This window comes from Gadus morhua, chromosome 11 (genome assembly GCF_902167405.1).
Source record: "Gadus morhua chromosome 11, gadMor3.0, whole genome shotgun sequence".
Classification (NCBI taxonomy): Eukaryota; Metazoa; Chordata; class Actinopteri; order Gadiformes; family Gadidae; genus Gadus; species Gadus morhua.
Genome location: NC_044058.1, coordinates 5,630,829 through 5,658,559, shown reverse-complemented (window position 1 = coordinate 5,658,559; position 27,731 = coordinate 5,630,829). Strand labels below are relative to the sequence as shown.

Genomic DNA, 27,731 nt, shown 5'->3' with positions numbered 1-27,731 from the left:
AAGCAAGTATTACGCACCCTCCTTGTAAATGCACCACATAATGGGAGGGTGAGTTTATTGAAATCATTTCCATCCATTCATTTTTATTTTGTAAATTGTAAAGTGTGTGTGCAGGTGGTGGCCACCACTCTGATGCTGGAGAGAAGGCTTCCCCGGTGCCTGTGGAAAAACAAGGTCAATATACAACATATAAAAAAATGACGCGTGTGTGGTCTGAACTACGGCCTGATGTGGTACCTGAGGTCAGGAACCCCCACAGACCTCCTGGCTGCGTCTGCTTCTGCCATTGAACATATTTCAAGCATACATGCATACATTACTTCTAGAATTATATCAAAGCTACAGCAAATACATAGCATTGGCAGAGATTCTTCCTCATAAAAATGAAACACACTCCGTATCAGTAGAACCGTTTGGAGCTCTTCCTGTGCTGGTCTCCCGTCCGCAGGGTGGAGGACAGGAATGACCTGATGGTGCAGAAGATGCGGCGCTACATCAACGCCTTCGCCAAGGACGGCGAGGGTGGTGCCGCCGAGAGAGAGGAGGGGGAGAAAGGCGGCGAGAGTGGCGGCGGCCCGGAGCTCAGGAGCAACAAGCAGAGGAGGGGCTTCAACAAGGCCCACGCGGGCTGGCAGGCCATCCGCCGCAGCGCTCTGAGCATGGACCTGGAGCCTGAGTACGAGGAGGAGGAGCAGGAGGTGCAGGACATCCGATTCGTCTAGAACAGGGGGGCCCACACTTTATCGGCGTGCAAGCTACTTTAAAAATGAGCAGGTCAAAATGATCTACCTACATGGCAAAATGCTAGACACAGCGGCTGCTGGTAGCTAGTCTCAAGCAGGCTTCCAAAAGACAATCAGTCATGGTGGAATGGTGTTTGCACTTAATAATCTTTATGTGGTAAAAGGACAAGCATAAATAAGTAGAGCCAAATAATGCAGTCAAGGAAGTAGCACATTTCCTCATGTTTGGATACTTTTCCTTTGTGAGTAAGTTCCAAAATTGTCCATGAGCCCTGGATTGAAGCTCAATATCAGTTCGTACTATCAAAATCTCTTCCTTCACTGCAGACTTGTTCAGGTGAAACAGTGCTGCAATTTTTTGTGATTGAGTAAATCAACCTCAACATCCTCCCTAAATGGATAGCAGTCTTGAGAGTCTTGAAAAAGTTGGTCAAAGTCCAACAGACAATTTTCATCAATCCAGTGGTAAATGCCATAGGGATGCAATTCTTTTTTGTTGAAATGTTAATATCGACCGATCGACCGGTCGATCGCAATCCAAATATTTGGCACCCCTGGTCTAGAAGTAGAAGTAGCTTGTTCTCAGAAAGACTCGTGGCCTGCGAAAACCCTCTGGCTGTCCTTCCCCCTGGTCCATCGCTACGTTAGAGCACTCAAAGAAGACATCTATTTTAATTTTTTATGTCTGTACATAGCCATCGGTGCAGTTTAAGCAGTATTAGGCCATAGAACTGAATATATGTATTATTTTTATAGAAGTAACAGAGATATGCTGCGCTGTGTTGTGTGTGGACCGTTGTATGAGTTGAATTAAGTTGTATCTGATTGTGTCTGGTCACAGCCAAAACGGATGTGGAAGTGACTATTGCACTCGTTTGTTTTGTGTGTTATTGTGAGTGTATTTTTTGATTCTCTAGATGTTTGTTTTATAGTGGCCATGTTTTGTTTTGTATATTTGACCTTTTTTGTATTTTTTTTATATAATATATATAAATGTACAATGACAATATAACCACCCTTAAATGAAAAGATGTCTTTATTTCGAAAATAGGCACAGGATACATCGAAAGCAAATATGCCAAAAAGTTGACTACTAGTTGAATACAATTAATAGTTGAATAATACTAAATTCAGCAGACGCTTAAGGTGTAAAATCAGAATAATGGAGCATCATATCACATTAATCCTTTGGAGTGGATTAAGTTTATTCTAATAAAAAAATAAGCACGGTTTTAAAGAAGCTTTATGCTTTGAAATGCCCTTGAGCGAAAGAGTATGGTAGGAAATCAAACTCCTCATTTAGATTATCTGCATAGAAACATAAATTGAGGATATTCACCCAAACACAGTAGGCTAATATTCACTGCATGAAGCCTAGTCAGTTGGTCATACAGTGCTGGGCTTTGAGATAAAAGGATAGAGTTTGCCGCATCAATGAGTTTCATTATACTTGTTAATCATACTTCATATAAATGAGGATGAGACACAGGCCTATAGCTAGAAGAGCATCAGAAGCCCTAGGCACTAGCAGGTGACGCCTCCTTCTGACAAATGAAATGGGCAGAAACTGGACATCTGGCACCTCGAATGTTGGCTTGTTCTCCAGGTGGCTTGCTCTCCAGCAAAGCACACTCCTTAGGTCCTGTAGGCAAATCACTACAGAGATAAAACAGAAAATACAGAGGTTTAGAGGATGGTGAAGTGGATGATGATGACTGTGTGAGTGTGTGTTATCCAGCTCGTTCCCTTAATGATCCCTTAATCAAATTAAAAGCACGCCTTATATCGATTCATTGTTTTATCTCCAGATGTAACCAGAGATCCTATGCTTTTCTTACCCATTGTATGAGGTCTGGTCCACCCATTTCCAACTCGTTTTGTATTGTAGGCCAATCCAGCGCGGTACATTGATTTGTTGCGCCAGAGAATTCTGAAAACATCAAGTTATATTTTCATACCGTTGTTTATTTACAGATAGGCTGTAAGAGTAGATGAGGGCATTCCCAGGTTTGCTCTTAGAGGAGAAGAGGACATGGGAAAGAAGGAAAGTATTGATGTTACCTGGATGCTCTTGTCAGAGATCACAGCCAGGTCCGCTGTTAGATTCTGGCAGAAGATCCTGCCTTCCTCCCAGCTTTTTCTCACTTTGGACTGGTAGAAGCAGGAGCCCCCAAGGAACACCCAGCTGTCAGAGCATCGCTTGCTGTCAGGGGCTGTGAGGGAAGAATAGACAGACAGAAAGACACGCACACACGCGCACACACACACACACACACACACACACACACACACACACACACACACACACACACACACACAAAGATAACAGCAATTGTATTGAGATGAGAATGAAAGAAGTAGTTGAAAAAGTACAATTTCAGAACAAATTGAGGTGTGCCGCCTGATGAAGAGGTTTCTAGGACCTGGTATATTTTAAATGTACAGTTGAGTGTCGTGGAGTAGTGCTGTAGTTTTATGGTGGTTATATGTGGCTTATTTTGTGTGGACGGTTGAGAGGATATTGTAGGTGGTTGCCAGGGTGCTCTGTATGGTTGCTAGAGGTGTCCTAGGGTGGATGTTAAGATGTTCCAGTTGGTTTCTCTAGTGTTCTATGTGGTTGCTAGGGCATTCATCGCTAATATTCTTTTCGTATAACTATTGTGCTGGAAAAATCCATATGTTGGTTCCTTTCAATCATCTAAAGCTTTGTTTCCTATTCCTTGCATTGACTTGCCACCATACCTTTCCTCAGAGTAGTCTAAATGTTAGCCTTTGTGCTTGGGGTAGCCACCCTAACTTCCTCAGAGTAGTCTAAATGTTAGCCTTTGTGCTTGGGGTAGCCACCCTACCTTCCTCAGAGTAATCTAAATGTTAGCCTTTGTGCTTGGGGTAAACTGGTCACCAGGGAGCAGGCATCCCCTTATGCATTCTTCTGCTAGATGAGAACACAGGCAGCTCTGTGTCTTGGGTAAACGTTAACGGATTTGATTATTGAAATCTGCATTGTGGGGAGGATGTGAAACTGTTTAAATAGCTCTGTCTAAATGTATTCTGAAATTGTACAATTTCTGTGTACTTATCTCTCTCTCTCTGTGTACTTATCTCTCTCTCTCTCTCTGTACGTGCGTGCGCGCGCGCGCGTGTGTGTGTGTGTGTGTGTGCTAGAGAGGAGTCTAATGTATGCATGCATTAAAATAGGTTCATTGTCTACAACTTTTGTGTGCTTTTTGCATTCAGAAGTCTCATCTGTCCTAGATGTAATATCTCTTATGGAAATTAAAAGATTAATGATAGTTTAGCTAGAAGAGCATTGCACACATTGATTTTATTTTGACGATATTCGCTTGCAAAACCAAATAGCTTGTGGAAAAAAGATAGATTAGTCCTTTTCTAAAGACTGAACATTGGACAATATTTCACCCATTCGATCGCTGGGTGGTATTGTGTGGCACTCGAAACATTGTCAAAAGTGGGAAAATTACCAATTTTAATTAAATAGGCTCTTAATAAGATATTTAGAATGGGAAAAGGGGGATTAATCATCATTCTCCTGGATGTAATTGTGTGTGTTTTATCTGTCTTAAAAACACTAAATATACAGGAGTGTATCAAAAAGGCTGTGGCCCTATACAAAGGCAGTCTCTCTTACTCTCTTGATCCGTATCTTAGTATCTCACAGTAGTCCTGGGTCCAAATGATGATCTGCAGTGCTCTCAGTTCTTTCCCTTTCCTCTTCTGACCACACCTCACCCTTAGAGCAGCCTTCGTTTCCCTCAATGTCTTCACCTCCCTCTTCCTCTATCATGTCTTCTTTCTCACTGTCTGCTGAAGGAGAGACCTCTCTAAAAGCATGAAGCATACAGGATTGATAACAGCCTCTTAACCTGCTCATAGCATACAATAGGCTACTTGTTGTTAATGTTGTTTAGCTCCTTTCCGTCTGAAGTGCCCCATGATTGCTTGAAATAACTTTTAGTTGCCACTATATGAGCTCACCTTGTCTCACATCCTCAGATACATCAGGAGATGAAGAGGGACCTGCTGTTGTTCCACTCTCTGTGCCTGTTTCTGAAACTAAGGGCCATGGGTTTCAAGATGTTAGGCTTTGCTATTTTATTTAGTAGGGATTTCATTTATTTGATATATATAATGTCACATGCCATTGTAGGCGTAATGCTGATTAATTTATGATGTTGATTGATTATTGTTATTCAATGCAATTATGCTCCAAGCTATAGATTCCTCGCTGACTGTCTTCAATCCAAACAACAAACCAGAACATTCTAAACCACGGTTCTCAAACCGTTGTGTTCGCCCTTCTTTAGCTTGTTTCTTTTTCTCTTTCCCTAGTTTCTTTTCTTTTTAGGGTTAGGCTGATGTCCCGTTCTTGGGGAAAGACACGACTATCGTTGTGCAAATCAGCGCTCCAGCATCAACAGTCACTCAACCCGTGATGAGCTGCGTCACTGTTTTTGGGAATCCTTGTGCAGTGGGAGAACATTTGGCACATTTTGTAAGGGGTGACAGTGAGCCTCCGCAGTTTTTTATATACAATGCTCAGTCACTCAAATATTTTATTCAGCCAATTTAAAAGGTACTTGACATTAATTACTTAAATAAAATATTGCAAACAAAAAACTGCTTTTCATCCCAGGCTTTGAGGGCACTACCCCCCCGTTGTGGCCCTGGAGACAGAGTCCCACTCCCCCCCAATACGACTAGGGATATACAAAATGTCCCTAAACGAATAAATCATAAAAAATAATTCTAAATAGAATGAAAAAATAAAAAACTAGAATAAAAAATAAATAGAATGTCTGTGTGGCGTAGTGTCATCGGTGAGTAGGATAGATAATAGCAGTTCAGCACACCTCATGACTGGTTTCTTATGTAAAATAGAAAAGAAGAATACTCACATTTGGTGGCCGGAGTGTTGGTGTTCTTGAAGCAGGGAGACCTGAGAGACCAGGAAGCAAATGGGCACCTCTGCGGCCGTGGATCTGGGCAGACGGGGGTAGGAGCTGCTGCAGGACGGATGGAGCAGAAAACACCAGAAGTGTTGTTTACTTTTGACTACATGTCCATTTAATGTAACAGCACCTATTTAAGATATGAACCGCTCTGCTCTTAATGTGTTGTAGGAAACAATTAAGAGTTACTATTTATAATTGTTGGGGGCGTGGCTTGGTGTCAGCTGCCAACAAGGAGGCGGGGCGGCTCAATTGCGGGGACCTATTAAGTGTGGGTGGTGAACTTCATCAGTGATGACAATAAATAGGGATGCTTGATCTGCTCTCCCCCGAAGTGAGATGGGGTCGGGGCAGCAGTTAAGTGGAGACCGCCAGGCCTGGTTGTCTGAAACGGCGCCATTTCCCAATCTGAATATCATTATCCACTAAGCGGAAACACTTATGGGGCGGGTTCCCCACTTTATTGGCGTTGTTTGGCTTCAATCTTGCTCTCTTCCGATCCTTTTTGCTCCCCCTCTTACAGCACCTTTGATATAAATGATGAATCATGTGAATATACATCCATATGAGGGGATACTCACTCTTCCCATTCAGAATAAAGATGATGATGAGTTCGGCCAGACATATCACACCGAGGACAATGCACAAAGTCGGCAACACATTCCTCAGGCTCCTAGTTGGCTTGGTGGGTTTCACTGGCAAAGACATGAAAAGACAACAATGGGAGAGGAAAGGAGAGGAGAGGAGAGGAGAGGAGAGGAGAGGAGAGGAGGAGAGGAGAGGAGAGGAGAGGAGAGGAGAGGAGAGGAGAGGAGAGGAGAGGAGAGGAGAGGAGAGGAAGAGGGGAGGTTAGGAGACGAGACGAGAGGGGAGGAAGAGTCAACAGAAGAAGAGGAACCGGAAGAGGGAACAGAATTAATGAACATAATTAAGAGGTTTTATAGCCACTTTATGACAAGGTCTGATGAGTTCTTTCTCAACTAAGTGTGTGTGTGTGTGTGTGTGTGTGTGTGTGTGTGTGTGTGTGTGTGTGTGTGTGTGTGTGTGTGTGTGTGTGTGTGTGTGTGTGTGTGTGTGTGTGTGTGTGTGTGTGTGCTCAATCTATATTTTCCTAGATTATTTTAAGAAATGGACCATAGACATAAATACACAATATTTCCACCATGATCATCAAGAAAATATCAAACATAACTCAGAACAGCCCTGGTACCTTCTGGCAGCTTCGGGCTGGGGAACACAGCCTCGGAGTAGATGTCATCAGCTGGGGCTTTCAGCTTGCAGTACTCCTTTGAGGCTTCTTTCGCTAGCGCCACAAAACAAACATTAATAATATTATAATTAAATATAGGTAAAACCAATAAATGTGTTATACATACTACATACACATAATAACTATTAACAATAAACAAAAGATACATTAATACATTTCCCTTGGCCCCACCCCAAAATAATTTCTTCCTTATTCGCATTCTGCGTTCTACTTTTTATTCGAGATATGTTTGGTTCACTGCATATTGCTATTAAAATAAATAAAAACATGTGTGTATGCGTTATTTTCTTGTCCTGTTATTCTGCTCCTGCTGTCACATCTTATTGAATGCACTGACTGGATATTACGTATCACCTCCAAATAAAAATATAATTAAACAAACATTAAAAGAGAATCTTTATATATTACTTATCTATTTTAATACTAAAATGCCTTTTTAACTTTCTATTTTACTCATTTCTTTGCATATGTTTTCTTTTACACATCTATTATTTTATTTTATTGTATGACAATGTTTATATTTGAAGCACTTTGAGTCTGCCTTGTGTATGAAAAGTGCTATATAAATAAAGTTGCCTTGCCTTGCCTTCCCTTTATAAATCTTCTTTAAATATGACAGAAACGTGATTGATTTTTGATTTTATTATGCTTATTTTGGACACTGTATTGCTTCATTCATAGGGTGAAACCTTTGTCTTACCTTCAGTTTTGGTTTCCCGCTTTTGGTCACTCGGCCCAGCTCTGTCCAGAAGTCCTGCCTCCACCTCCATCGCCTTCATCTCCATGACAACAATCGGAACTCTCTGCCTACCTGTTTACCCTGAATGGACTCGTTAGTTTAGCTTTGAACCGTTGATGTTCATACCAATTATTTCAAATCTGTGGGTTGAAACAATGTACTAAACAACGAGCAGGTCAGCCAAGAGGTCTTGGCCACTTCCTCTCCAATAACAAGTCGGCGCTTCCCCATTAAGAGGTGTTTTTATATCATCATCAAATAAATAATAATAATGACCAGTGCTTTGTCATGCTTCCTCATACATAGCTGATTATATTTAATAATGAGGAATTGGGGCATTTCTATGTATTAGTTACTGACTAAGTAAATAATATGTAACTAATGTTAAGACGAATTGCCCTACAAGGATAAATAAACATACTCAAGTTGCCTTATGAATGAAACAGACTTCAACATGTGTAATTCAGAAATGAAAGTTTTTATTTTTCCACAAAGGTTCATCACATTAATTTACAAAAAAGATAATATTTGCATTAAATACAGATGACTGGGAGAGAGAGATGACAAATAAACTCTCCATAAATGGATAACTCTCTCTGTAATGGTTTTTCCATTAGTCCCCCACTCAAATACTGTCAAAAGCAGGCCCCTGGGAAACCTTTCTGGCAAAGCGTACTTTCATCACAAGCTGTGCATCAGCCATTATATAACCCCCATGCTCCCCATCCACCAGACACTTCTGCCTCAACAGAGTCTCCCTCGCGTGCGGTGTGTCTCCTTTCCGGCCTCAGGCCCCGTAAACGCTCTCGTTACTGTAGGTCATGTAGAGGAACAGATCCTCCTCATGGTGCTCCTGGAACCAGAGGGAAGCTCTCATTAGCTGCAGGGCCGAGATCGTTTATTGGCCTGTGGCATGCGCCACCGCGACCACTGACATACCATGGCATATGCCGTTCAGGAACGGTAACTGCCATTCTGGAACGGCACATGCCTTTCTGAAACGGTAACTGCCGTTCTGAAACGGTAACTGCCGTTCAGGTGGAACGGCATATGCCGTCCTGGAACGGTAACTGCCATTCCCAACAATGGTATGTGACACCAGCACGGCCGCCTCCTCCGTATAATTTCAATACAAGTATTGCCTTAAATGTAAAGCTATATATATATATGGTCTTCATTGACACTATAACACAACATAACGCTGTAAATAAAGGGATTTATACGTTTCTCTCGTCCGATCTATTGTTAGGATATTTGCGATCAGTTTGTTGTTGCTTTTGAAATGACAGATGCTTTTGAAAACAGCCGGACTTGCTCCGGTGACGGTAGTTAGCCTAGCCACCTAAACAGGTCTGCTAAAGGTGGCTAGGCACATGCCGCGGTGCACAGGCCAATAAACGATCTCGCCGTCTCTCGTCATTAGACTGTTGTTAGGATGATCGATCACACACATACACACACACACACACACACACACACACACACACACACACACACACACACACACACACACACACACACACACACACACACACACACACACACACACACACACACACACTGAGAGAGAGCAAGATAACAAGAATAGAGAAATAAAGGGAGCGAAAGAAGGAAAGAGGAAGGAAGAAACAAAGAGAGAGAGAAAAAAGACCTAGAGAGATAAGAGCGAAGTGTGAGAGAATTTTTTAATGAACAAAAAGTAGTTTCTTCGAACTGAAAAGTTCCTTCAGCATTTTAAAGTGTGCAGCAAATTAGTCCCTTTAAATCAAGCCCGTTAGGAAAAGTAGGAAAATATCAGTTGCGACGGAGGTCACGATGTTATCAAAAAGTCCACACTTATTTTTCAACTACGTCTCCCAAATGAAACTTGCACGATGCACACTGCTATCACCTGTTACACCTGTTATCAAAAGCAAACAATATTTATCTACTGTAGTGCTAGTAAACATTGGCTTGCAGTGCTAACTGCTATCGAGAGAAGGACCAATACATATAACAGCAATAATTATAGGTTTATTAATGTAGATTACCACAATGGATGCAATAACAGGACTGTGTATGACTTAAGTCTAATGAACAAAAAAATAATTGTCGGAATGGGGATGGAAATGTAAAAAAAAAAAGGGGGACCTTACCCAAAAATAATCTGTACTTTGAAAAGTACTACCCCAGGAGCAGGGAGTTTTTATCAGGGGTTAAAAATAGTGCCCCTAGAACTTAAGAGTTCCCTCAAATGTTCCTACATCCTGGGGAGAGTAATTGCAGCTTAAGATATAGAGAGGGGCACACGTGAAGTGAGTGGGTGGAAGGTTACCTCATAAACAGCTGAGAGTGGGGAGCTGGACGGAGGGAGAGAGTTGTTGACAAAGAAGAAGAGGGCTTCTTCTGGCCGCATGGACACACGCTGACGAATGAGGAAGGACAGCTGGCCCACTGAACAGACAGAACGAAAAAAAAGCGGTAGGCAGAGTGTAAACACACAGAGACACGATGCATGAAAAAGAGGGAATTATCTTCCTCGAGGCTCTCGCATTACTGTAAAGAGGAAGTTAACACATTTCCGATGTCTCAAGAGATACAGCTTCCAAGAGAAGGAGTTAACAGAAAAAGACCTACTGCCGTGAATAACCGTAATTTTTCTACGAAACGAGAAGACGTGGTCACTATCTGAAGTGAACTTCACTTAAATATAATCAGATGATATCAAACACTGCAAGGCCAAACTACGACCTACAGAATAATTAGTCGTAGTATTTAAATACTATATATTAATGTTTAAAAGTTATGAATCAACGTTTAAGTGCAGTGGCTGCTACGTCAAGTCAAATCTCTTTGGTAATATTTATTTTGTAATGTAACATATACATTTTTACTTTCTTTAATACGAAAAGCCTCAATCAAGCCAAAGATTAAACTTCAGACCAAAATTGAAGAATGGAAGGTTCAAATGCAAGAAATTTCATATCTTCACGCACAAACCATTTTTTATTGATTCATTTATTGAGTTTTAAATGGTATTACTTCATTCAATTATTCCTTATGAAGTTAGTATTGTAGATTGTGTGTGTGTGTGTGTGTGTGTGTGTGTGTGTGTGTGTGTGTGTGTGTGTGTGTGTGTGTGTGTGTGTGTGTGTGTGTGTGTGTGTGTGTGTGTGTGTGTGTGTGTGTGTGTGTGTGTGTGTGTGTGTGTGTGTGGTAGGGCTGCAGGATATATCGGCTATGTACGATATATCGATATAATTTCCAAGGGGATACAAGATTTGACAATATAGTTTATATCGATATGCGTTAAAATTGTCAGTTTTCCCCTCAAGCGTCTACAGCGCTTGCCTTGGAGACTGTGAGCGCGACCCCTCCCCCTCTCACTCCGTCTTTCCGAACGTGCCGTGTGCAAAGACGCCTCATTCCCGCCCCCTCACAACACAACAAGCATGGATGATACCCGTAAAGAAAACGAGACGGCGGCGGTAGACGAAATTGTTTCAAAGAGGAGAAACGGCTCCATAATGTGGAAATAGTTCGGGTTTAAAAAAAACAGATGAGCAGCAGCTGCAGGTCATCTGTAGAGTGTAGCAAAACCGTTGCGACTAAAAGTGGAAGCACGACAAATCTGTTCCACCATTTACTGCAGCGGCACAAAGTGCAGTATGAGGAATGCGTAAAACTCCGTGGCTGTGCTGCTGCATCACCGGCCGCGACAGTTTCTTCTGCCCCGAAACCAGGGCCGGCGATCGGCAAATGTGTTGGGGGCGCCCTCTGGTGACGCTCTTAATTAATTAAAATATACGAAACAAGCGAAATGAAACCAAACATGTTCCCAAATGGAACGGAGAAGGTAGGGGGCGGGGGATTAAAGTTACGGCGCACTGAAACCCTCACCGTAGTACGCAGGACAATGCGACAAAGCCAATGCTCTTAATGGTAGCTAATGTGTCTAACCTACAGCTTTATAATGTTTTGCATAGGTGATTATTTTGTGAAGAAGGTGAAAAACGTCCCTTTTTTTTTAACATGTTTATTCAATTGTGTTGAAAATAACGATACAAAATCACATGTTGCAGTCATATGGACCTATGTTTTAATGAAAGTGCTTGCAACATCTCACATGTGGCTTTTGACTTACATAAAAAACATCTAACCCACTCTATAGAAAATATCGAGATACATATCGTATATCGCCATTCAGCCAAAAAATATCGGGATATCATATTTTGCCCATATCGTGCAGCCCTAGTGTGTAGCCTAAATCGTCAGCCCCCTGTACTGTCCACGGAGCTGAAACGGTGTGAGCCGTCTGTCCTAATTCCATTCATGCTTCATTATATTTTTCCATGAAAACCACAGGAAGGTGAGAGCAGGTAAAAGAGAGGAAAAGAGCGAAGGGGAGAGATACAACACGCAGAGTTTGAAAAGTGGTTGTGCTGCTCCCCCTGGAGTCCCTTCTCATACACAAGCCAGCCTGGCCCTTAAGAGCTGCCTAACATGGAGACTTTCCTAGCACTTATTGTATTATTGTTGTGGTATTGTAAATTCTTTGATTTATGAATTTATCTATTTTGATTTTTGAAAATGGACAGTAGCAGTCATTATTTAGTTGTACAATTGTATTTTTAAAATTAATGAATATACTGACCAGAAAAAATATTATGTGGTGACCTACCTTGGCCATATCTTAAAAGTCATATTGGCACAATTTGTTTGGAGAAAACACTGTAACTCTGTCTACCTGGGCCAACAATATCACCAGCATGGTAAGGTAGGCTACTAGTGCAGTTAATAGGCATACTTAGCACAATAAGGACTGTGGCAGGTTCTTACACCACCTCAAATGTTAGGCCCCTGCAGTTTTTAACTGCCCCCTGAATCAGCTCATCCTGGATCCCTGGTGTGTGTGTGTGTGTGTGTGTGTGTGTGTGTGTGTGTGTGTGTGTGTGTGTGTGTGTGTGTGTGTGTGTGTGTGTGTGTGTGTGTGTGTGTGTGTGTGTGTGTGTGTGTGTGTGTGTTTCACCTGTTAAATCTGATGGTACTAGATACTTCTTCTTGTCCAGGTCAGGAGCCCGTGACCTCAGTGCCCTCTCCACAATAATCTAGAATATAAGGCAGAACAGGTATAATGGTAGACTACCATTATTTGACAGAGGATATGCCATGATCCAATCAGTTTTATCTTTTTAAGTGTTAGTTACCACTGTACAAAAATGGATTTCAACAATGTTGTAAAACAGGTTGTTGTTGATGCCATTAAAAAAGGCAAAGGAATTACTATGATTAAATTAATTGGATGATATTGGTATGAATGAACTGTATATCCTTTATAATTAATATAAAAATGTGGTTTGGAAATATGATACGTGATAAATGCTGGGGCATTTCCAAACACAAATACCCATAATGACAAAACATGTGATGATGATTACTAAATAATAATGACTTTCAATGCTCTGATCCCACGCTGATGGCGGCGATCTGACGTCGCAGTTTCAACACGCCTGGGTAATCGGAAGCGTTTCGTGTATGACGTAATGCTGTGGGGAATGCGCACTGACCGGAACCTTGTCGGGGTGCTTGGCCCGCACCCGCTCTCCCTCCGCTCTCCTCACCTCCAGGGCCACCGTTCGTTGATATTGACTGCCCATCTGAACGAAAGGCAATCATGAGGTCACGATCGTCCCTTTTAAAAGAGGATAGAGGCAACAAGCACATAGTTCGTGCTGCATATGGATCCAACAGAAGGTCGATACCCCATACCTCCACCTACATGTGTTACAACTTCGAGTATTATGAACTAGAATTATAAATGTTCCCTTCTGTATGCAACATTACACAACGAACCACTAGTCAGGTCGATATCGATGTGATTAAGGTCAGTGGAACCAGCAGTGAAGCCACGTACACACACATGAGTCCTGCTACACCTCGCACAACAAGCCTTTTAAAACACGTTTAACGGTGGCCGTACAAACCGTTTGGCTGTCACGTTATCCATGCTTATAACAAATAATTGTGTATGATTGTTATTCCCAAAAGACTAACGTTAGCCAGCCTAATAGCTAACAAAGACGTAACATCGGTAGAAACTGGCGAATGTAACAACAAACGTTACTTTTGAACGATCGATGTGATCTTTACGAATGCCGCCACAGATATAGGTTTATTCCTGCCGGTCCTCCGCGCTTTCACCAAGGTCTCCAGGGGATCCGTTTGATCAAAACCTGGTATAAAAATCCAACGATGAGATGTGTTTATAAGATGTCGATTGCTCTCTAGTTCTTCTGAGCAGAAACAACAAACGTCGGTAACGCCCTTCCACTTGACATATCACCAATAGGACTCCGTCTTTTAGATAGACAACACCATCTGTCCAATAGAAACAAAAGGAAGGCGGTGTCTCGGTTTGTTGACAACGAATTCATTGGTTAGATGGTTCTGTTTAGAGACTCGGTACGCCCCTTTGTCCTGCTTATGCTTGAGTGATCGGGTAATCTACCAATAATGAGGTGGTCGAAACTGTCATATATCAAGGGTCACACCCTGTGAGTCGGCCTCAACTAGCCTACGTGCATCGTACACATTCTTGCTTAAGACTGAACAACTCGTCCTGTAAATAGTGCCTTAACGACGTGTCATTGTTCATGTATTTTTCTTACCTATGTTTTCATAATAAATGTGCTCAACAACGAAAGACTAAAACACTGAATAGCAGAAGGCTAAAAATAAAGGGCATATATACATACATGCAGTCTTTTATAAGTGTGTTCATTCCAAAAACAGTATTTCATGATTGAGAAGGCTTTAATTTACATATTTCATGAAATATATGTAATATAGCTCAAAATGTTTGATTGCACCAATGTCATTGGTTCATACTTGGCCAACATGCATTCTTTTTATATGCACAAATACAGATTCAAGACAAAACATTCTCTGTGTGTGTGTCTGTGTGTGTGTGTGTGTGTGTGTGTGTGTGTGTGTGTGTGTGTGTGTGTGTGTGTGTGTGTGTCTCTCTAGTATTTTGTATCTAGTATTTTTATTAAAATATAATTATTCAAGAGAACATGTCTTTGTGAGTTCTTTCGTATTGAACTATTGCCATGCCCTAAACAGTCGTTTTTCCACAGACCGATCCTGACTGCATCACAGGCGCCATCGCTCATGATATATACTTTTCTTCGACTGTCAGCCAAAACCCCTGCTACATACAACCCAAAAGCCCAGCAACAACACTGCAATGGACATCGTTTGGTCGTCAGTCTGTTTCTCTATGAACAGAGTCTTTGGTGCCTCAGTGTCCTCCACATTTCAGCTAGCCTCCACAGATGGCCAGCTTGCATTCACTTGCTATGCAGTGAATCCACCACAATCTCAATGAGTCCTCTCCCAATGGGGTGTGCGTCGGCCCTCCCCCAATGGGGTGTTGCTCACACGGCAGCGGTGGCCGTGGTCAGTTTGAGGGCGTCCTGCAGATTGCGTTGGCAGACTCCCGAGTTGGTGATGGTCTCTAGGTGGGATTCAGGCATCCAACCACGATGCCGGTCAGAGAGTTTAGTCCCCTCTACCCAGCCTGGAGGAGGGGGGAGGCAACAAATGTTATTCAACCATGAAAATAAACTATTTATATTTTGTTTTGATGAGGTTTATGTTTCCCACACCCAAACCACAGCAGATCAACCCTAAAATGCTCCACAGAGTAATAATGACTAATGTAGAGATTGTGGAGGGCTGGATGATCTTACCATCGCCGCTCTGCTGGTGCACCAGTATGACGTCAGCTTTCTCCAGGGACAGCTCATCGGGTTGCTGAGTGATAAACGCACGTATACACTGCATCTGCGTAAAATCTGAACAAACACACACACATTATTTTTAATTGTTGCTCATCTCGATTCAACAATACCTATATTGTGCATTGTAAATAAACTGTTCAAATTGTATTGTTTTTAGTGTCTTAAGTCATTGTTTAATAGTGTGGCATAACAATGTTTGCACAATTTAAACCCACATCATTTTAAATAAACGACTAACAAGACACTCGTCTTCTAATGTGTGGAAAATCTCCGGCATTACCTTGTGCAGCGGAGAAATCCACCTCAGGTTGGGGCCGGGATATAGCAGAGATCCAACGCAGCTTATCGTTCCTGAAGAAAAAAGACAGGCACGTTAAAAACAATTGTCCTTGCATGGGTGTTTTTCTGATCCAACTCTCACAGTCCAACTCAAGACAAAACACTGCCATGATGTTACTTACTGTGTGTCAGTTCTCAGCAGCAGGGCTTTCTGCGAGAGGTGCAGCCGGAATAGGTTCTTCTGCAGGGAGTGAAGCTTCACCCGACAGTTCTCAGCACGTAGGTCCGACACGGGGGAGTGGTCAATTACAGTGAATCTTCCCCCTCTGTGAACAAATGTATACACCGTGTGATAAATCGCAGGGGACCCAAGGGAGCCGTGATCAAGATATTTTATAATAAATAAAAATTAAATAACAAAGAGTACAATAGAAACAAACAAAAAGAAAAAGTCACAAAAATAGATTAATGAAAACAATGAATGTTGCGGTTTACAAGGATGTATTACAACAAGATCTAAAAATACTTTACATCTACCCCAACTTGGGGGAATGGGAGGGTTTGAGCGGTGACTCATGGACTCACTCTTTGTGAAGCGACAGCAGCAGATGGTCGTTGAAGAGGTGCAGGTAGATGCTCCTCTCCGTGTCCTTCACAGAGAACTCCATCAGCTCCGTCACCGGCCCCTCCCTCACCAGACGCCGAGACTGGCTGACCAGTGGCAGAGTCTGCAGGACACACACACAAAGTAGTCTTTTGTAAGTGTGTGTAGTATTTTAAAAAATACAATCAATTAAGAGTTTATTCATATTGAACCTTTGCCAGGCCCTGAAACAGTAGTTCTTCACAGACCGGCCCGACTGCAGCACCGGCGCTATCGCTCATGACATATACCATTCTTTAACTGTCAGTCAAAACCCCTGCTACACACAGCCCAAAATAACGACAATAACACTGCAGTGGACATCGTTTGGTCGTCAGTCTGTCTCTTTGGGGTTTTTCAGAGTCCTATAGGTGATATTCAATAAACACACACATTCTAATTCACTAAAATGAATGGGGGGGGGGGGGGGGTTAGATATTATTTACCTTGCACTCAAAGTCCACCATGGCGCTGAGGGAGACTAGGGACTCGATGCTTTTCATCTGGGAAATACTATCATTGCTCTCTTGTATCATCTAAGGAGACGGGAACAGAGAGAAGAAAATAAACAGGTTTAAATAAGAAGTAGCTGGATAAACAACTTTTATTGCGGTTATCGCAAAAGTGCCCAACCCAATTCCTCATATAGCATGTAACGTACCTTCTCCAGCAGTTTTAGTGCTTTGATGGCCTGCACCACCTCCTCTGTACCGGGGGCGGTCCTTTTCACTATGTTCTGCACATGAACAAAAACCATCCACAAATAAGATGATAGGCCATAGACCAACACATTGTCCGAAGCAGTGTTCAGATTAAACATAGCACCGTGTGATCACATGTCTCTGCGTTAGCACCCTGTTATTATGCAGTGTTTTGCTGTATATTGCAATCCAAACCTGGGCATAAAATATCTTACGGAGCAATACTTATTCAATGTAGGCATTTGTGGTACTTAAAATCCTTTGTATATTTCGGTGTACTGTGCAGTCGTTTGCAGAACATTGTGAGGTATATTTCAGTGTCTAGAGAGTCACATTAGTGATAACTCTGTTAGTAAAACCCTGCTAGTGGATGAGGTGTGTATGGACCCACCTGGACCAGCAGCTTGATGCGTGTGATCCTCTGGAAGGGGAGGATGAGGAAGGAGCGCAGGGGAAGCCTCTGGCATACCGGACTCCTCTCCAGCTTCTCCACCACCCGCTTGAACCTCTGGTTTTCATTCCTACAACCAAAGGTCCCATCAAAGTCCCACTATTAATGGATATTCGGTACTGAAACCAAGCAATGAGTCAAAAGAGGTACTAATTATTAATTCACAGGAATTACAATTCATAGAGGAGTAATTGAAATGAAAATCAATCATCTTTCATCAATCACATTTTTTTTTCGCTGACAATTTGCTTTTCTCTGTTGATCCTTTGTCGTACAACTTCCCGCAGGCTAAACCTGGGAGGGTCTTCAGTTGCAATGAAGTCATGTGTGAAGGCAGCTTTCAATCAGACATGCTTCTCTGATATGCAAGTCACAAAGCTTTCGCGATTCATCCCGTATTTGAGGGAGGACTTACATCAGCCTCTGGTAGGTAGCATCTTGGTATGACTGATTGGTGAGATAGGGCACATAAACCATCTTGAAGCGTTGGCAATGTCGGGCGATGACGTCACACACAGTGAACTGGAGCATGTCGGACTCCACCTTCTCCTCCAGCTTTGACAGAAAACTGAAAAATATATATTTTAGGGTCACTTACAAAAACAAAAACGTATGCACTTCATCATGGCTTGTTTTGCTTGAGGCAATTCTTAACAATAGCAGTCATTATACCTGTGGCTTATGGCGCGGACATCGGCGAAGCGGGAAAAGAGCCAGCTTCTGTCCTGAGTAGTTAACAGCACCCCCAGCTGTTTAGACTTGACAAAATGCTCCACCACGATGTCCAGACTGCGGCAGTACGACGCTTCCGAGGTGACAACCTCAAACCGCACCTTGGAGTAGAAGCAGAGGGGTGGGGGATTATTTAGAAGTTATCAACAAACTCTCATGACGCAACGTTTAAACAGTAGGATGTGAATCATCGTAGGCGTTTCTTCTCCAGAACTCTAGGGTTGTGAAATGTTTAACTGAACAGACAAGACTATTGGCGCGACAAAATCATGTTTTAACCTATGATACATAAACATGCGCTTCATCCAAGGAACCTTTTAGGGTATTTCCCAAATGACATGAAAGTGTTAAGAAATAACAGTAAACTTCCATTGATGATCCTCTAGGTAACTGATTGTTACTTTCGGAAAGTCTAGTGATCTCCAAAAAGTACTCTTATTTATAAAAACGAAAAAGGAAACCGTAGGTCTGATATGCCGGACCAACGTATTGATAACCTACTGTCATCCTAAGTCTCCACCTCCCTCACCTCTTGCAGACGCCTCTGGTCCTCCGAGAGCTGCCCCAGGTCTGTGCTGTTGCGGACCCCCGGCAGGTCCTGCCACAGCGAGGTGGACTGGCCCAGGGAGATGGAGAGGCGCGGGGACGGGGGGCGGGGCTCGGCCTTAGGGGTCTCGGGGAGGGGCAGGTTCTTGGCACTGCCGCTGCTCCGCGAGCTTGACAGCGAGCTGGACAGCGAGTGAGGGTGAGGGACGAGTGGGAGCGGGGGCAGGGGCCTGCTGGCGGGGGCAGAGGGGGGAGCGGGAGGAGCCGAGGTCGGGGGTCCGGACGGCAGGGGCCCGGCGGGGCGCTCCGCGTGGACAGGCACAACGGTGAAGTGCGACTGGCGCAGGATCTCTATGTTCTGAGCCTCCTCGCTGTACTGCTGGTAGAGCTGGGCAGCGTCTGAACCGAGAGAGAGAGAGGAGAGAGTGAATAATGTTGCAGGGCAGAGGATTATAGTGAGCAAGTAAAAAAAAAATGAAAAAAAGAATCGAAAAGCAAAGGGACACAGAGGAGAAGGGAACTGGTTAGCCAAGAGGTGATATTTGCGTTCTGCATTCCTTTGCACGGACTTGTTGGAATGCACGGTTGCAGTAGGGTTTTCCACCTTCTAGCAAGAATATAGCAAAGCTTGCAGGGACCTGCCTATGGCCCCAGAGAATGCGTAACCACACATGTACTTCAATACAGAGAGACACAGCCTTGTGTGAAGCATAACACATATTGCTTAAGATGGTTGCTCCAATTGAAGGAGAATTGGAAAAAGTCAGAGAAATTATTCATTTGACTTATTCTGTCACTCAGTAAATTGAGAATGATGAATGTCAAACAATAAATGGTTAAGTAAGAACTCTGATGTCATGATCACAGTGCTGCACTAATTAAGATTCATTTTGTTGCTTTGGTAGTTGAATGACATGTTATGCATTATGATGAAAAGCAAATGAAAATACATCAATAAAGTTGATGAAAAGATCTGAATATGGGCTATACATTTTCCATGAGGTCATATGTGATCAGTGCAAAGAAAGACAAACATATCCACTTACTGAAAATCTTGGAGTTCCTTTTATTTCTTCCAACTTTGTCCAAAACATTCCTGTAGTTAAGGAAACACAGTCCAAACTTGAATAAGTATGAAAACTGACCATATTCAAAGCAATCATGAACAAAAATCATATCCAAGGCTAAACATATACATTTCACTATTGTAGATGCCCAATGTATTAAAAGGGACACAAATCAAAGTTTGGCTCACCTGAGGTCTTCTTCTCCCCAGGTTTCGGAAAAGGCACTCTCCTCGTCTGCAAGAAGAGAATATCCACCCATCAAGTTGTCATACAGATGCATTGACAGCCCTGCCCTATGTTACAACTGGATGTGTTCAATAAGTGAAGCACCTCGTAAAGTAAATCAAATAAGTAGCTGCAATAAAAAAAAAGTAAAATGAAGTAATGATATAAATATCCAAGCAAATTATTAACCCAGCTAGGAGCTTCCTAACAACGAAAGATTCACTTGATTAGGTTTAATGTGTTTGGCATGTTATCACTCTGCTACAGGGCTCTATAAGTCACCAGTGATATTCTGAAAGTGAGAGATGTAAACTCAGGTCTTATATGTATTGCCCACAACAATGCTGTTTCCCACTGTCGTGTCTCCTCCCACCACCGGCAGCTTCTCGGCTGCCCCACAGCTGTGACGCAATTTGGATTTCTGAGAAATACATCGTTTCAAATCAGTGCACCGGTGACAGGATAAGGTCCAGACCAACACTTGCTGGGAAAGCTAGCACCCAAAACGGTAACATGCAGACTAGATAAACCATTTGATAACTTCTGTGGCAGCGTAAATGTGAGAAAGGGGTGCTTTCGTAGATAAAAATTATATTTGCATTAGTGATAATGTCAGTAAAGGATTTGAAGTGTGATTCATGCAAATGATGAGGCAGCATTAGTTGATATTGATTTGATCCCAGCAGCCTTCAATTTCAGTTTCTCACACACCTCCCATTTTCTTATTACCTGTGGCGGCGAAAATTCTGGTTCTGCGGTCCCTTCCAACATCTCCTTCTTCTTCCTCCTCCTCTTCCTCCTCCTTCTCCTCTACATGCTCTTCTTTTCTTCGCTCGGTTGTTTTGCGGAATCCCCCTCGTCGCGTGGGCCCCTTGGTGCCCAGCTCTAGCAAACTACAGCTTCTGCCCACCACCGCGGTGGCTTCTCGCCCCTCGGCCAGCTTCCCTACCTCCCCCCACTCCCTCCCCTGTTCCTCCTCTGACCCACTCCCTCCATGCCTCAACACAACAACACTGCTCTCCTCAGTCGCCTGGCCCTTTTCCCCTTTCTCCCCCTCACCCGGCCCCCCCACACCCTCCTGCCCTTGGCTGTGCTGGGCGGTGGTGGTCTCTCCGAGGGGGTTGGCATCCGAGTCATAGTTTAGACAGGGACAGCTGCGGGGCTTGTACAGGGTGTTGCTCACAGAGAGATACATCTCCACCTCCTTTGCCCTCATGGCCTCCTTATGCGCCATCATCTCCACCTCATTCCTGCCGTCCCCCTCCCCTTCCCCTGACCCCCCCGCTGCCCCATCGGCCAGCTGCGTCCCGTCAGCCCTCGGGTTCTGGGGGTCCCCTGCCTCTCTGTCCACATGAATCGCAGGGCCCTGCACTACCACGCGTGTGTCGGTATGAGTGTATGCAGCGTTGATTCCATGCATGTCGGCGCACGACTCAGCATGCATGTCGCGGCGGCTCTGCGCCCTACCTCTCAGCTCCTCCGACTCCAGCGGCTCCGTGTTCCCCTCATCCACCTCTGGCCCTGAGTCATGGTCGCTGCCCAGCGACTCTTGTCCGTCGCCGGAGGTGGCTGTGGTGTCTGGCTTTGTGTGTCCCTCTAGTCCGGCCGCCTGGGCCCCCACCTCGGGCCGGGTCGGCTCAGCCAGGTTCCCCGGTGAGGACGGGGTGTCTTGGTCGATGCCACATTCCTCGGAGGAGCCCAGGATCTTTCTCACCACGTTTTTGGCCCACTTGAGGTGCGGGGCCTGGGAGCGTCGCTTGGCCTCCTCCTCCATGCCCCAGGCCCCGCTCATGCGGACACGGATGGACACCTCGTCCTCCTCGTCCTCCTCCGCCTCCCCTGGCCTAACGTCCTCAGGTTGTGTGGTCTGTGGGTGGGTCGGAAGGGGCACCGACTTCTCCTGTGAGACCACCACATCACCACGAGTGTCGGCGTAGACCCGGTCGGGCCCCTCCTGGGCCGGGCTGCTCTCCGGCAGACCTCTGTACTCGCTTTGTTTGTCTCTCCACTGCACCAGGAGCTGCTCCGTCTGTTCATCCCTGCTCACCGCTCTGATCTCAGCGTAGGGGTGCTCGGGGTCCCTCTCCGTTCGGACGCCAGTTTCCCGGTGCTTGACATCCATCAGGGAGGCAGACTCAGCAGTGTAGGAGCTCTCATTGCTCGGCGAGGGATCCTCGGTGGGCTGTCTCTTGGTGGAGTCTGGTGTGTGCTGGTCATCGCCGTCATGTAGTTCTGTAGTACGACTGAGAACAGGATGCGTGTCATGGAGGGGCTGTGCTGCCGTTTCAACATCACAGGGCAGACGGCTTCCTGGCACGTTGTCTTCCACTTTTTCCAGCTGATCCGTCTCGGATGGCTCGCTGTGCTCCTCCAGCGGCTCCGTTTGCCCGATGACACAGAACACATACTTGGGGGGCATCTCCGTTCCCGGCGGTGCGGCTTCTGCTTCTTCTTCGTTTTCCTCTTCTTCGATGACATATTCTTTGTCTTCTCTTTGCCTATTGCGTCTTCCCATTTCTTCTGCTTGAGGGCCATGGTAAGAATGTCCATCTTCCCAGAATTCACTGCAGTCTTCAAACTCCTCCCTCTCGTCTTCCTCATCACCACCACTCGAGACGGTAATAAAACCGTCCTCTCCAGATAACACTTTGTCTCTGCCTAGGTCCCACCCTGTCTCACTTCCTCCTTCGCTCTCTGAACGTGTGCAATCGCTCCCGGGATCTCTCTCACCCTGTTTTACACCATCTTTCATGCCCCCTTGCCCGGCGTCCCTGAAACCCCTTCTTTGGGCACTCAAAGGAGACTCCATCACCTCCTTTTCCCTTTCTGCCAAGAACTCCTCTGCATCTACACTGACACCTTCGGTCTCTTCTTTGGGGTCTCTGGGTCGATCAACCTGTCGTCCTTCATCTGATAACCTCCGATAGGGCTCCTCTAGTGGTCTCCCACGTTCCTTCCCCCCCTCTATACCTGACCTCCTCTCTTGCCCCATGGTTTTGTCTGTAAGCCCGGTTCGCGCCTCAACAAATTCATCTTCTAAAGAGGAGTCTTTGCTACATTTCCTCCTCTGTGGCTCCAACCACATCCTCCTGTGCTGCGGCACAGGGCCCGTCCTCTCCCCTCGTCGTTCGGCTGATCGCTCTAATTCATCAACGCATCGGCTGGCTACGGCCCTGCTACGATCTCGCCCAACATCTCGATCGCTTTCCGCCGTGCTTTCACCCTCAGACTCCCTTTCCTCATAACTGTCTTTAGTCCAAGTCTGTCTGATCTCGCTGTCTAGATCACTGCTCCACTCACCGCTACTCTGGTCTCGGGGCAGTGCCTTGGGGGGCGTTTCACTCACTGGCTTGCCTGCGTTGCCTGTGCCTGGGTCATACTGCCGTGGGTCTGCTGGTCTTTCTCGTCTGTCCCTGTACCTTCTCTCCTCCTCCGCTCTTGCCCTGTATTGTCTCTCCTCCTCCTCCCTATACCTGTGTCGCACTCGCTCGTCACTTGCCCTCTGTCTGTCCTCTGGCCTCCGCTCCTTTCTGTCTCTGACAGTAGTATCTGACCGTCTCGAGTCCTCCGCAAAGTCCCTCTCCTTTCTCCGGTCCCTCTCTCTGTACAAGTCCCTTGTTTTCTCAGAGCTGATGGCCTGGTCTCGCTGCCTGGCATCTCTGTGCCTCTGCCTCTCGTCATCTCTGTATCGAGGCACGTCTCTGCCCTTATTTCTCATATGCCGTTCGGTGTCCCCCTCGCTTCGGCTGTGATGGGATTCCCTTTCTCGGTCCTTTGCCCACCGTTTCCCTGCTCCTCCATCACTGTCTCCCTCGCTTTTTGTGTCTCTCTTCCCATCTCTTGTCTTTGCCCTTTCCCAATTCTCCCTCTCACTCTCAAAATACCCCTCTCTGTCTCTTCTGCGTGGACTAGGCGCTTTACTTACTCTGTCTCCGACGCTTAGCTTTGATCTTTCTCTCTCCCTTGCAATCTCTCTCTCCCGCCGGTCCCTCAAGTCGCTGGTGTCCCCTTCCCTCTCCCTCCTTCTTTCTGGAAAGCTGTGGTCTGGATCTCTCAGTCTTTCCCTTTGCGGTGCCGGCCTCTCCTCCCTGGTTCTGCCCCCGCCCGGTCTCCCTTCATCTTTGACCCTGGGTCTCCCGCCATCCCTCTCTCTTTCTCTGTACCTCTCTCTATCGCCATGCCTCTCTGTTCGCCTAGCTCTGTCCCCTTCTCGCTCCGGTTCCCGTTCAATCTCTGTTCTTCTTGGCCGTTCCGTGAGCGCCTTCCGGTCCCTGTCCATCTCCTCCTCCCTTAATGCAGTCATTATTTTAGCTTGCTCCCTGCTGCCGTTTCTCATTCGGGGAAATGTTCCACCTTTCTTTGCCACTTTGTCCATGTCATACTCTGAATACGACACCAGTCTTCCATTTCTTAATTTCTCCTCCACTTTCTCCCTCTCTCGCACCGTCCATTCCCTCTCCCCCCTGGTTCCGGGTCCTGGGACCGGCTCCCTCCCCGGGTACCAGTCCATCGGTTCCCCGTCTTTCCTCTTGTTCCTAGGGTTCATTCGCTCCGATTCTCTAGCTCCCCTCCGCTCTTCTTCTCGTAGTCTCCCCCTGCCTCGGTCGCTGGGGCCTGTGGTCCCGGGGGTTCTCTGGCTGGGTTCCCCGGAGATGCGTGCATCTGACTGATGGGGAAGGACAGCTTTGTTTTGATTGGGCTGCGTGTCAAATAGGGTCCAACTGGGCCGTTTGGTCCCCATGGTACCATTATCCGCAAGTCCTATGCAACAATGAAATACTCATTAGAAATTAACCAGTTTGTGGAAGAGTCTCTATAAATCAAGATTAAAGCTGCATGCATTAAGAGTGACATGCATTAGCGCTTGACAATATCGCGGTTATAAACAATTTAGTTGGCTGTCTCCTTCAGCTACCACTACTTCGACCAGTGTTGCGTCAACAAGTATGCCCTTTGCTAAACATTAGCAGTATTGAAATATCATAAAATAAATATCACTATTAATATTTAAAATCATTTTAATTATTTTATACTGTGCTAATAATGTAAAATAAACATGTTTTAATATTTCAAGCAGTGTCTCTGCGTCAAACCAGATGCCCCAACACAGCATGCAGTTACTCAGTAGGAGTGCGGGTGGTGGCAGTTGAGAGAGAGATAAGGTGCGACCCTTTTTACAATGATCCATGATTAAAGTGTTGTCCTGCAGACCTACCAGCATACCAAAGAAAGACTTTTACAAATGTAGTATCTATGAGACATAGTCCAACAATTGTTTTTTACCTTGATCGAAAAGAAAGAAAATAAGCAACTCAAACAAATAATATAAAATAGCTGAAACTAACCTGAATGCAGTGGTGCAGAGTTTCTGTATCCCCTCTGTCCAGTTCAGCGAGAAAGCATTGGCTTTCAGAAACCACAGCTCAAAGGTTACAGTTTGTCATAAAACGTTCTTCTATTAAAAACGTGTTTGATGTAAAAAATAAACACATAGCCTACAGTGTGCCTGAAACTAAGAGCACTCCTTAATTTCCACTCTTACTGCGTTCTTTTCATTATCCACGACAGCCCTCCTCTGCGTCTCCTTCCTTGAATTCCCAAACAAGTTTCAACAGATGACACTTATCTTCCCCTCCTTTCCCTCCCGTGTCTTGTCTTCACAGCCCGCGTTGGGAACGACGTTTCGCATGTTAAATTAAGTGCAGTCTTGGCAGTACGCCTAAGGACAATCAAGCGTTCCCTTCCCCATTAACCACGGCAACACTTAAGTAGGAGAACTTAAAAGTAGATCAATGTCCTCCAGCTTCTTTTCCCAGCGGTGACACAGGAAGTGAACCTCCAGCAGGTTCACTTTCTCAGAGATTTGATTGGTTGATATGCAGTAACCGGGTGTGTCTGTGTAACACGACAGGTAAGGTCGGTGATCGTGAGGGCGAGCGGGGGGAGGGGAGGAGCAGAACAGCGCATAACACACTCACCGACACGCACGCTAACACATCATTGCTTTTTCTAGGGAATATTACAAACTATGACCACGACTTATTCTTTTGATTCGCAACAACTTAAAGTTGCAATACAAAACATGTCAACTGTCTCTTAGCTTAAAATGACCTGGACAAATCAGTTGCCAATGTTGATCATGCACTACTAGGCCTATATGACATTTTCTACTAATAAAAAAGCTGGCCTACCCGTGCCTTTCTCTTTTCTTTACATAAACAGTATTCCAGAGCAGACAAAAGGCTTAAGAGATTGTCTCATTTTATTGTAGGATCATTCATTCTCATTTGTCAGCTGTAATTTTACCACGAATAAATACAATTTATAGGAGGAACTTAAAGGGATACTTCACCCATTCAGAACCGGCGTTCTATCATTATAAAATCGCTGTTGTAATATAAAAAACGTCTTTTTTCCCTCAGTCTAACCCAGTCTTCCCTTGGCCCAGCTTTCCTGATCTAATTTTCTCCCGAGATGACGTCAAATGCGACATTTGACGTCATCTCGGCAGAACTTTGCTTGCCTGTTAGAAGGGACGAGGACTACAAACCTGGTTCCGCAAATTTATGAGCCCACCAATAAGGAATGAGGGGGGGCGGGAGCTCGCGTACGAGATGTAAACACAATGTCCGCCTTTGTTCTTCACCGCAAGAACAAATTTGCAATGTGAAACAGCCTAAGAGGATCTTGAAAATCGATTGTTGGATTTGGACATTCAGGGCTATTAGTACGAGCCAGAATACAGCCAGGAAGAATTTACACAAAAAGAGGAGGAGGCTGCTGCGGCTGCAGCTGAACCAGCCTTGCCTGTTACACCCTACACATACACCCTCACCTCCCACTCTTGTGAAGCGACCTTGAGTATCCTGAAAGGCGCTATATAAAATCAATTTATATTATTATTATTATTATTATTATTATTATTATTATTATTGTTGCCGAGGACAAGGAGCCGGAGCGCGCCGGTTTGCTCTGTTTGCCTATAATCGCTAACATAGAGTCCCTGTGCTGCAGCGAATTTCAGCGATGCCAGTTTCTTCTAGATTAAATGGCTGAATCTGGCGAGGACGGGGCCATGTGTGCAACCTCTCACCCAGGCTTTACGCCTCATCTGAACAGTTGGGTATTGGATACATATTTCCGGACCCAGAAAGTGAACTGGAAACGCCAGCCAAAGCCCGCCGGGAGAAACAGACGTCTGAGCATAGAGTAAGTTTTTTTCTACACATTGTTCTCTTTCTTTCTTAGACAGTATCGGCTTCCTGTGTTTTCCAGGCCATCAGAGCTAATTACCCAGCACAAGATGGGCAGTACCGTGGCTACCAGGAGACAGTAGATAATAATAATAATAAAATAAATTTATATAGCGCTTAATATGGTACTCTAAGACGCTTATGCCGCTTTTCCACTGCATGGTACCAGCTCGACACGACTCGACTCGACTCGACTCAGCTCGCCTTTTTTGCGTTTCCACCGCGAAAACATGGTATCTGCTGCTCCGAGAAACAGTTAGTAGAAAATAGTTTATAACTGAATACGTTGTCGAGAAGCCTAATATCACAAGTAGTTCACCCATTTTAA

At 44.8% G+C, this 27,731-nt stretch overlaps 4 protein-coding genes and 1 long non-coding RNA gene across 6 annotated transcripts; 2 read left to right on the top strand and 3 right to left on the bottom strand.

The window, feature by feature from the left end:
* Window positions 1–228: 228 nt before the first annotated feature.
* On the top strand, window positions 229–2,241 carry LOC115553816 (transient receptor potential cation channel subfamily V member 6-like). The gene is made up of 2 exons (XM_030370343.1): window positions 229–242; window positions 449–2,241. The coding sequence occupies exons 1-2, from the start codon at window positions 229–231 to the stop codon at window positions 720–722; spliced, it is 288 nt and encodes a 95-aa protein (XP_030226203.1). The 3' UTR covers window positions 723–2,241.
* LOC115554260 (C-type lectin domain family 7 member A) lies at window positions 1,762–7,951 on the bottom strand. Its single transcript, XM_030370918.1, has 8 exons — window positions 7,684–7,951; window positions 6,924–7,016; window positions 6,295–6,408; window positions 5,660–5,767; window positions 4,740–4,817; window positions 2,805–2,956; window positions 2,582–2,673; window positions 1,762–2,399 (listed from the first exon to the last, which is right to left on the bottom strand). The coding sequence occupies exons 1-8, from the start codon at window positions 7,766–7,768 to the stop codon at window positions 2,261–2,263; spliced, it is 861 nt and encodes a 286-aa protein (XP_030226778.1). The 5' UTR covers window positions 7,769–7,951; the 3' UTR covers window positions 1,762–2,260.
* Window positions 7,952–8,179: 228 nt separating this feature from the next.
* On the bottom strand, window positions 8,180–14,040 carry zgc:92606 (gamma-aminobutyric acid receptor-associated protein-like 1). The gene is made up of 5 exons (XM_030370922.1): window positions 13,826–14,040; window positions 13,269–13,358; window positions 12,731–12,809; window positions 10,037–10,155; window positions 8,180–8,575 (listed from the first exon to the last, which is right to left on the bottom strand). The coding sequence occupies exons 2-5, from the start codon at window positions 13,356–13,358 to the stop codon at window positions 8,510–8,512; spliced, it is 354 nt and encodes a 117-aa protein (XP_030226782.1). The 5' UTR covers window positions 13,826–14,040; the 3' UTR covers window positions 8,180–8,509.
* LOC115554266 (uncharacterized) lies at window positions 13,063–15,651 on the top strand. Its single transcript, XR_003978577.1, has 2 exons — window positions 13,063–13,455; window positions 14,841–15,651. It is a non-coding gene; the product is annotated as an uncharacterized LOC115554266 (long non-coding RNA).
* On the bottom strand, window positions 14,496–26,074 carry arhgef5 (Rho guanine nucleotide exchange factor (GEF) 5). 2 transcript variants are annotated; one of them, XM_030370916.1, is made up of 15 exons: window positions 25,496–26,074; window positions 20,880–24,911; window positions 20,114–20,159; window positions 19,905–19,954; window positions 18,842–19,257; window positions 18,253–18,413; window positions 17,996–18,148; window positions 17,521–17,650; window positions 17,090–17,164; window positions 16,875–16,964; window positions 16,371–16,513; window positions 15,968–16,111; window positions 15,787–15,857; window positions 15,456–15,560; window positions 14,496–15,283 (listed from the first exon to the last, which is right to left on the bottom strand). In XM_030370916.1, the coding sequence occupies exons 2-15, from the start codon at window positions 24,889–24,891 to the stop codon at window positions 15,141–15,143; spliced, it is 5,739 nt and encodes a 1,912-aa protein (XP_030226776.1). In that variant the 5' UTR covers window positions 24,892–24,911; window positions 25,496–26,074; the 3' UTR covers window positions 14,496–15,140. The 2 variants fall into 2 exon arrangements, with proteins under 2 accessions (XP_030226776.1, XP_030226777.1); XM_030370917.1 differs by having other exon boundaries at window positions 21,618–24,911; window positions 25,496–26,073.
* Between the last annotated feature and the right edge of the window lie 1,657 nt (window positions 26,075–27,731).

What these genes read in the sequence shown, in the direction of transcription:
- LOC115554260 (XM_030370918.1), bottom strand. Translation starts at nt 7,768, where the DNA reads ATGGAGATGAAGGCGATGGAGGTGGAGGCAGGACTTCTGGACAGAGCT. An exon ending in GCGGGAAACCAAAACTGAAG is followed by an intron (nt 7,017 to 7,683) that starts GTAAGACAAAGG and finishes TTGTGGCGCTAG; the next exon opens with CGAAAGAAGCCTCAAAGGAG. An exon ending in CAACACTCCGGCCACCAAAT is followed by an intron (nt 4,818 to 5,659) that starts GTGAGTATTCTT and finishes CATGGCCCTTAG; the next exon opens with TTTCAGAAACAGGCACAGAG.
- zgc:92606 (XM_030370922.1), bottom strand. Translation starts at nt 13,358, where the DNA reads ATGGGCAGTCAATATCAACGAACGGTGGCCCTGGAGGTGAGGAGAGCG. An exon ending in AGCACCCCGACAAGGTTCCG is followed by an intron (nt 12,810 to 13,268) that starts GTCAGTGCGCAT and finishes CTTATATTCTAG; the next exon opens with ATTATTGTGGAGAGGGCACT. An exon ending in AGTACCATCAGATTTAACAG is followed by an intron (nt 10,156 to 12,730) that starts GTGAAACACACA and finishes CTGTCTGTTCAG; the next exon opens with TGGGCCAGCTGTCCTTCCTC.
- arhgef5 (XM_030370916.1), bottom strand. Translation starts at nt 24,891, where the DNA reads ATGGGGACCAAACGGCCCAGTTGGACCCTATTTGACACGCAGCCCAAT. An exon ending in GCTACCTACCAGAGGCTGAT is followed by an intron (nt 17,651 to 17,995) that starts GTAAGTCCTCCC and finishes CTTTGGTTGTAG; the next exon opens with GAATGAAAACCAGAGGTTCA. An exon ending in GGATTTCTCCGCTGCACAAG is followed by an intron (nt 15,561 to 15,786) that starts GTAATGCCGGAG and finishes GTGTTTGTTCAG; the next exon opens with ATTTTACGCAGATGCAGTGT.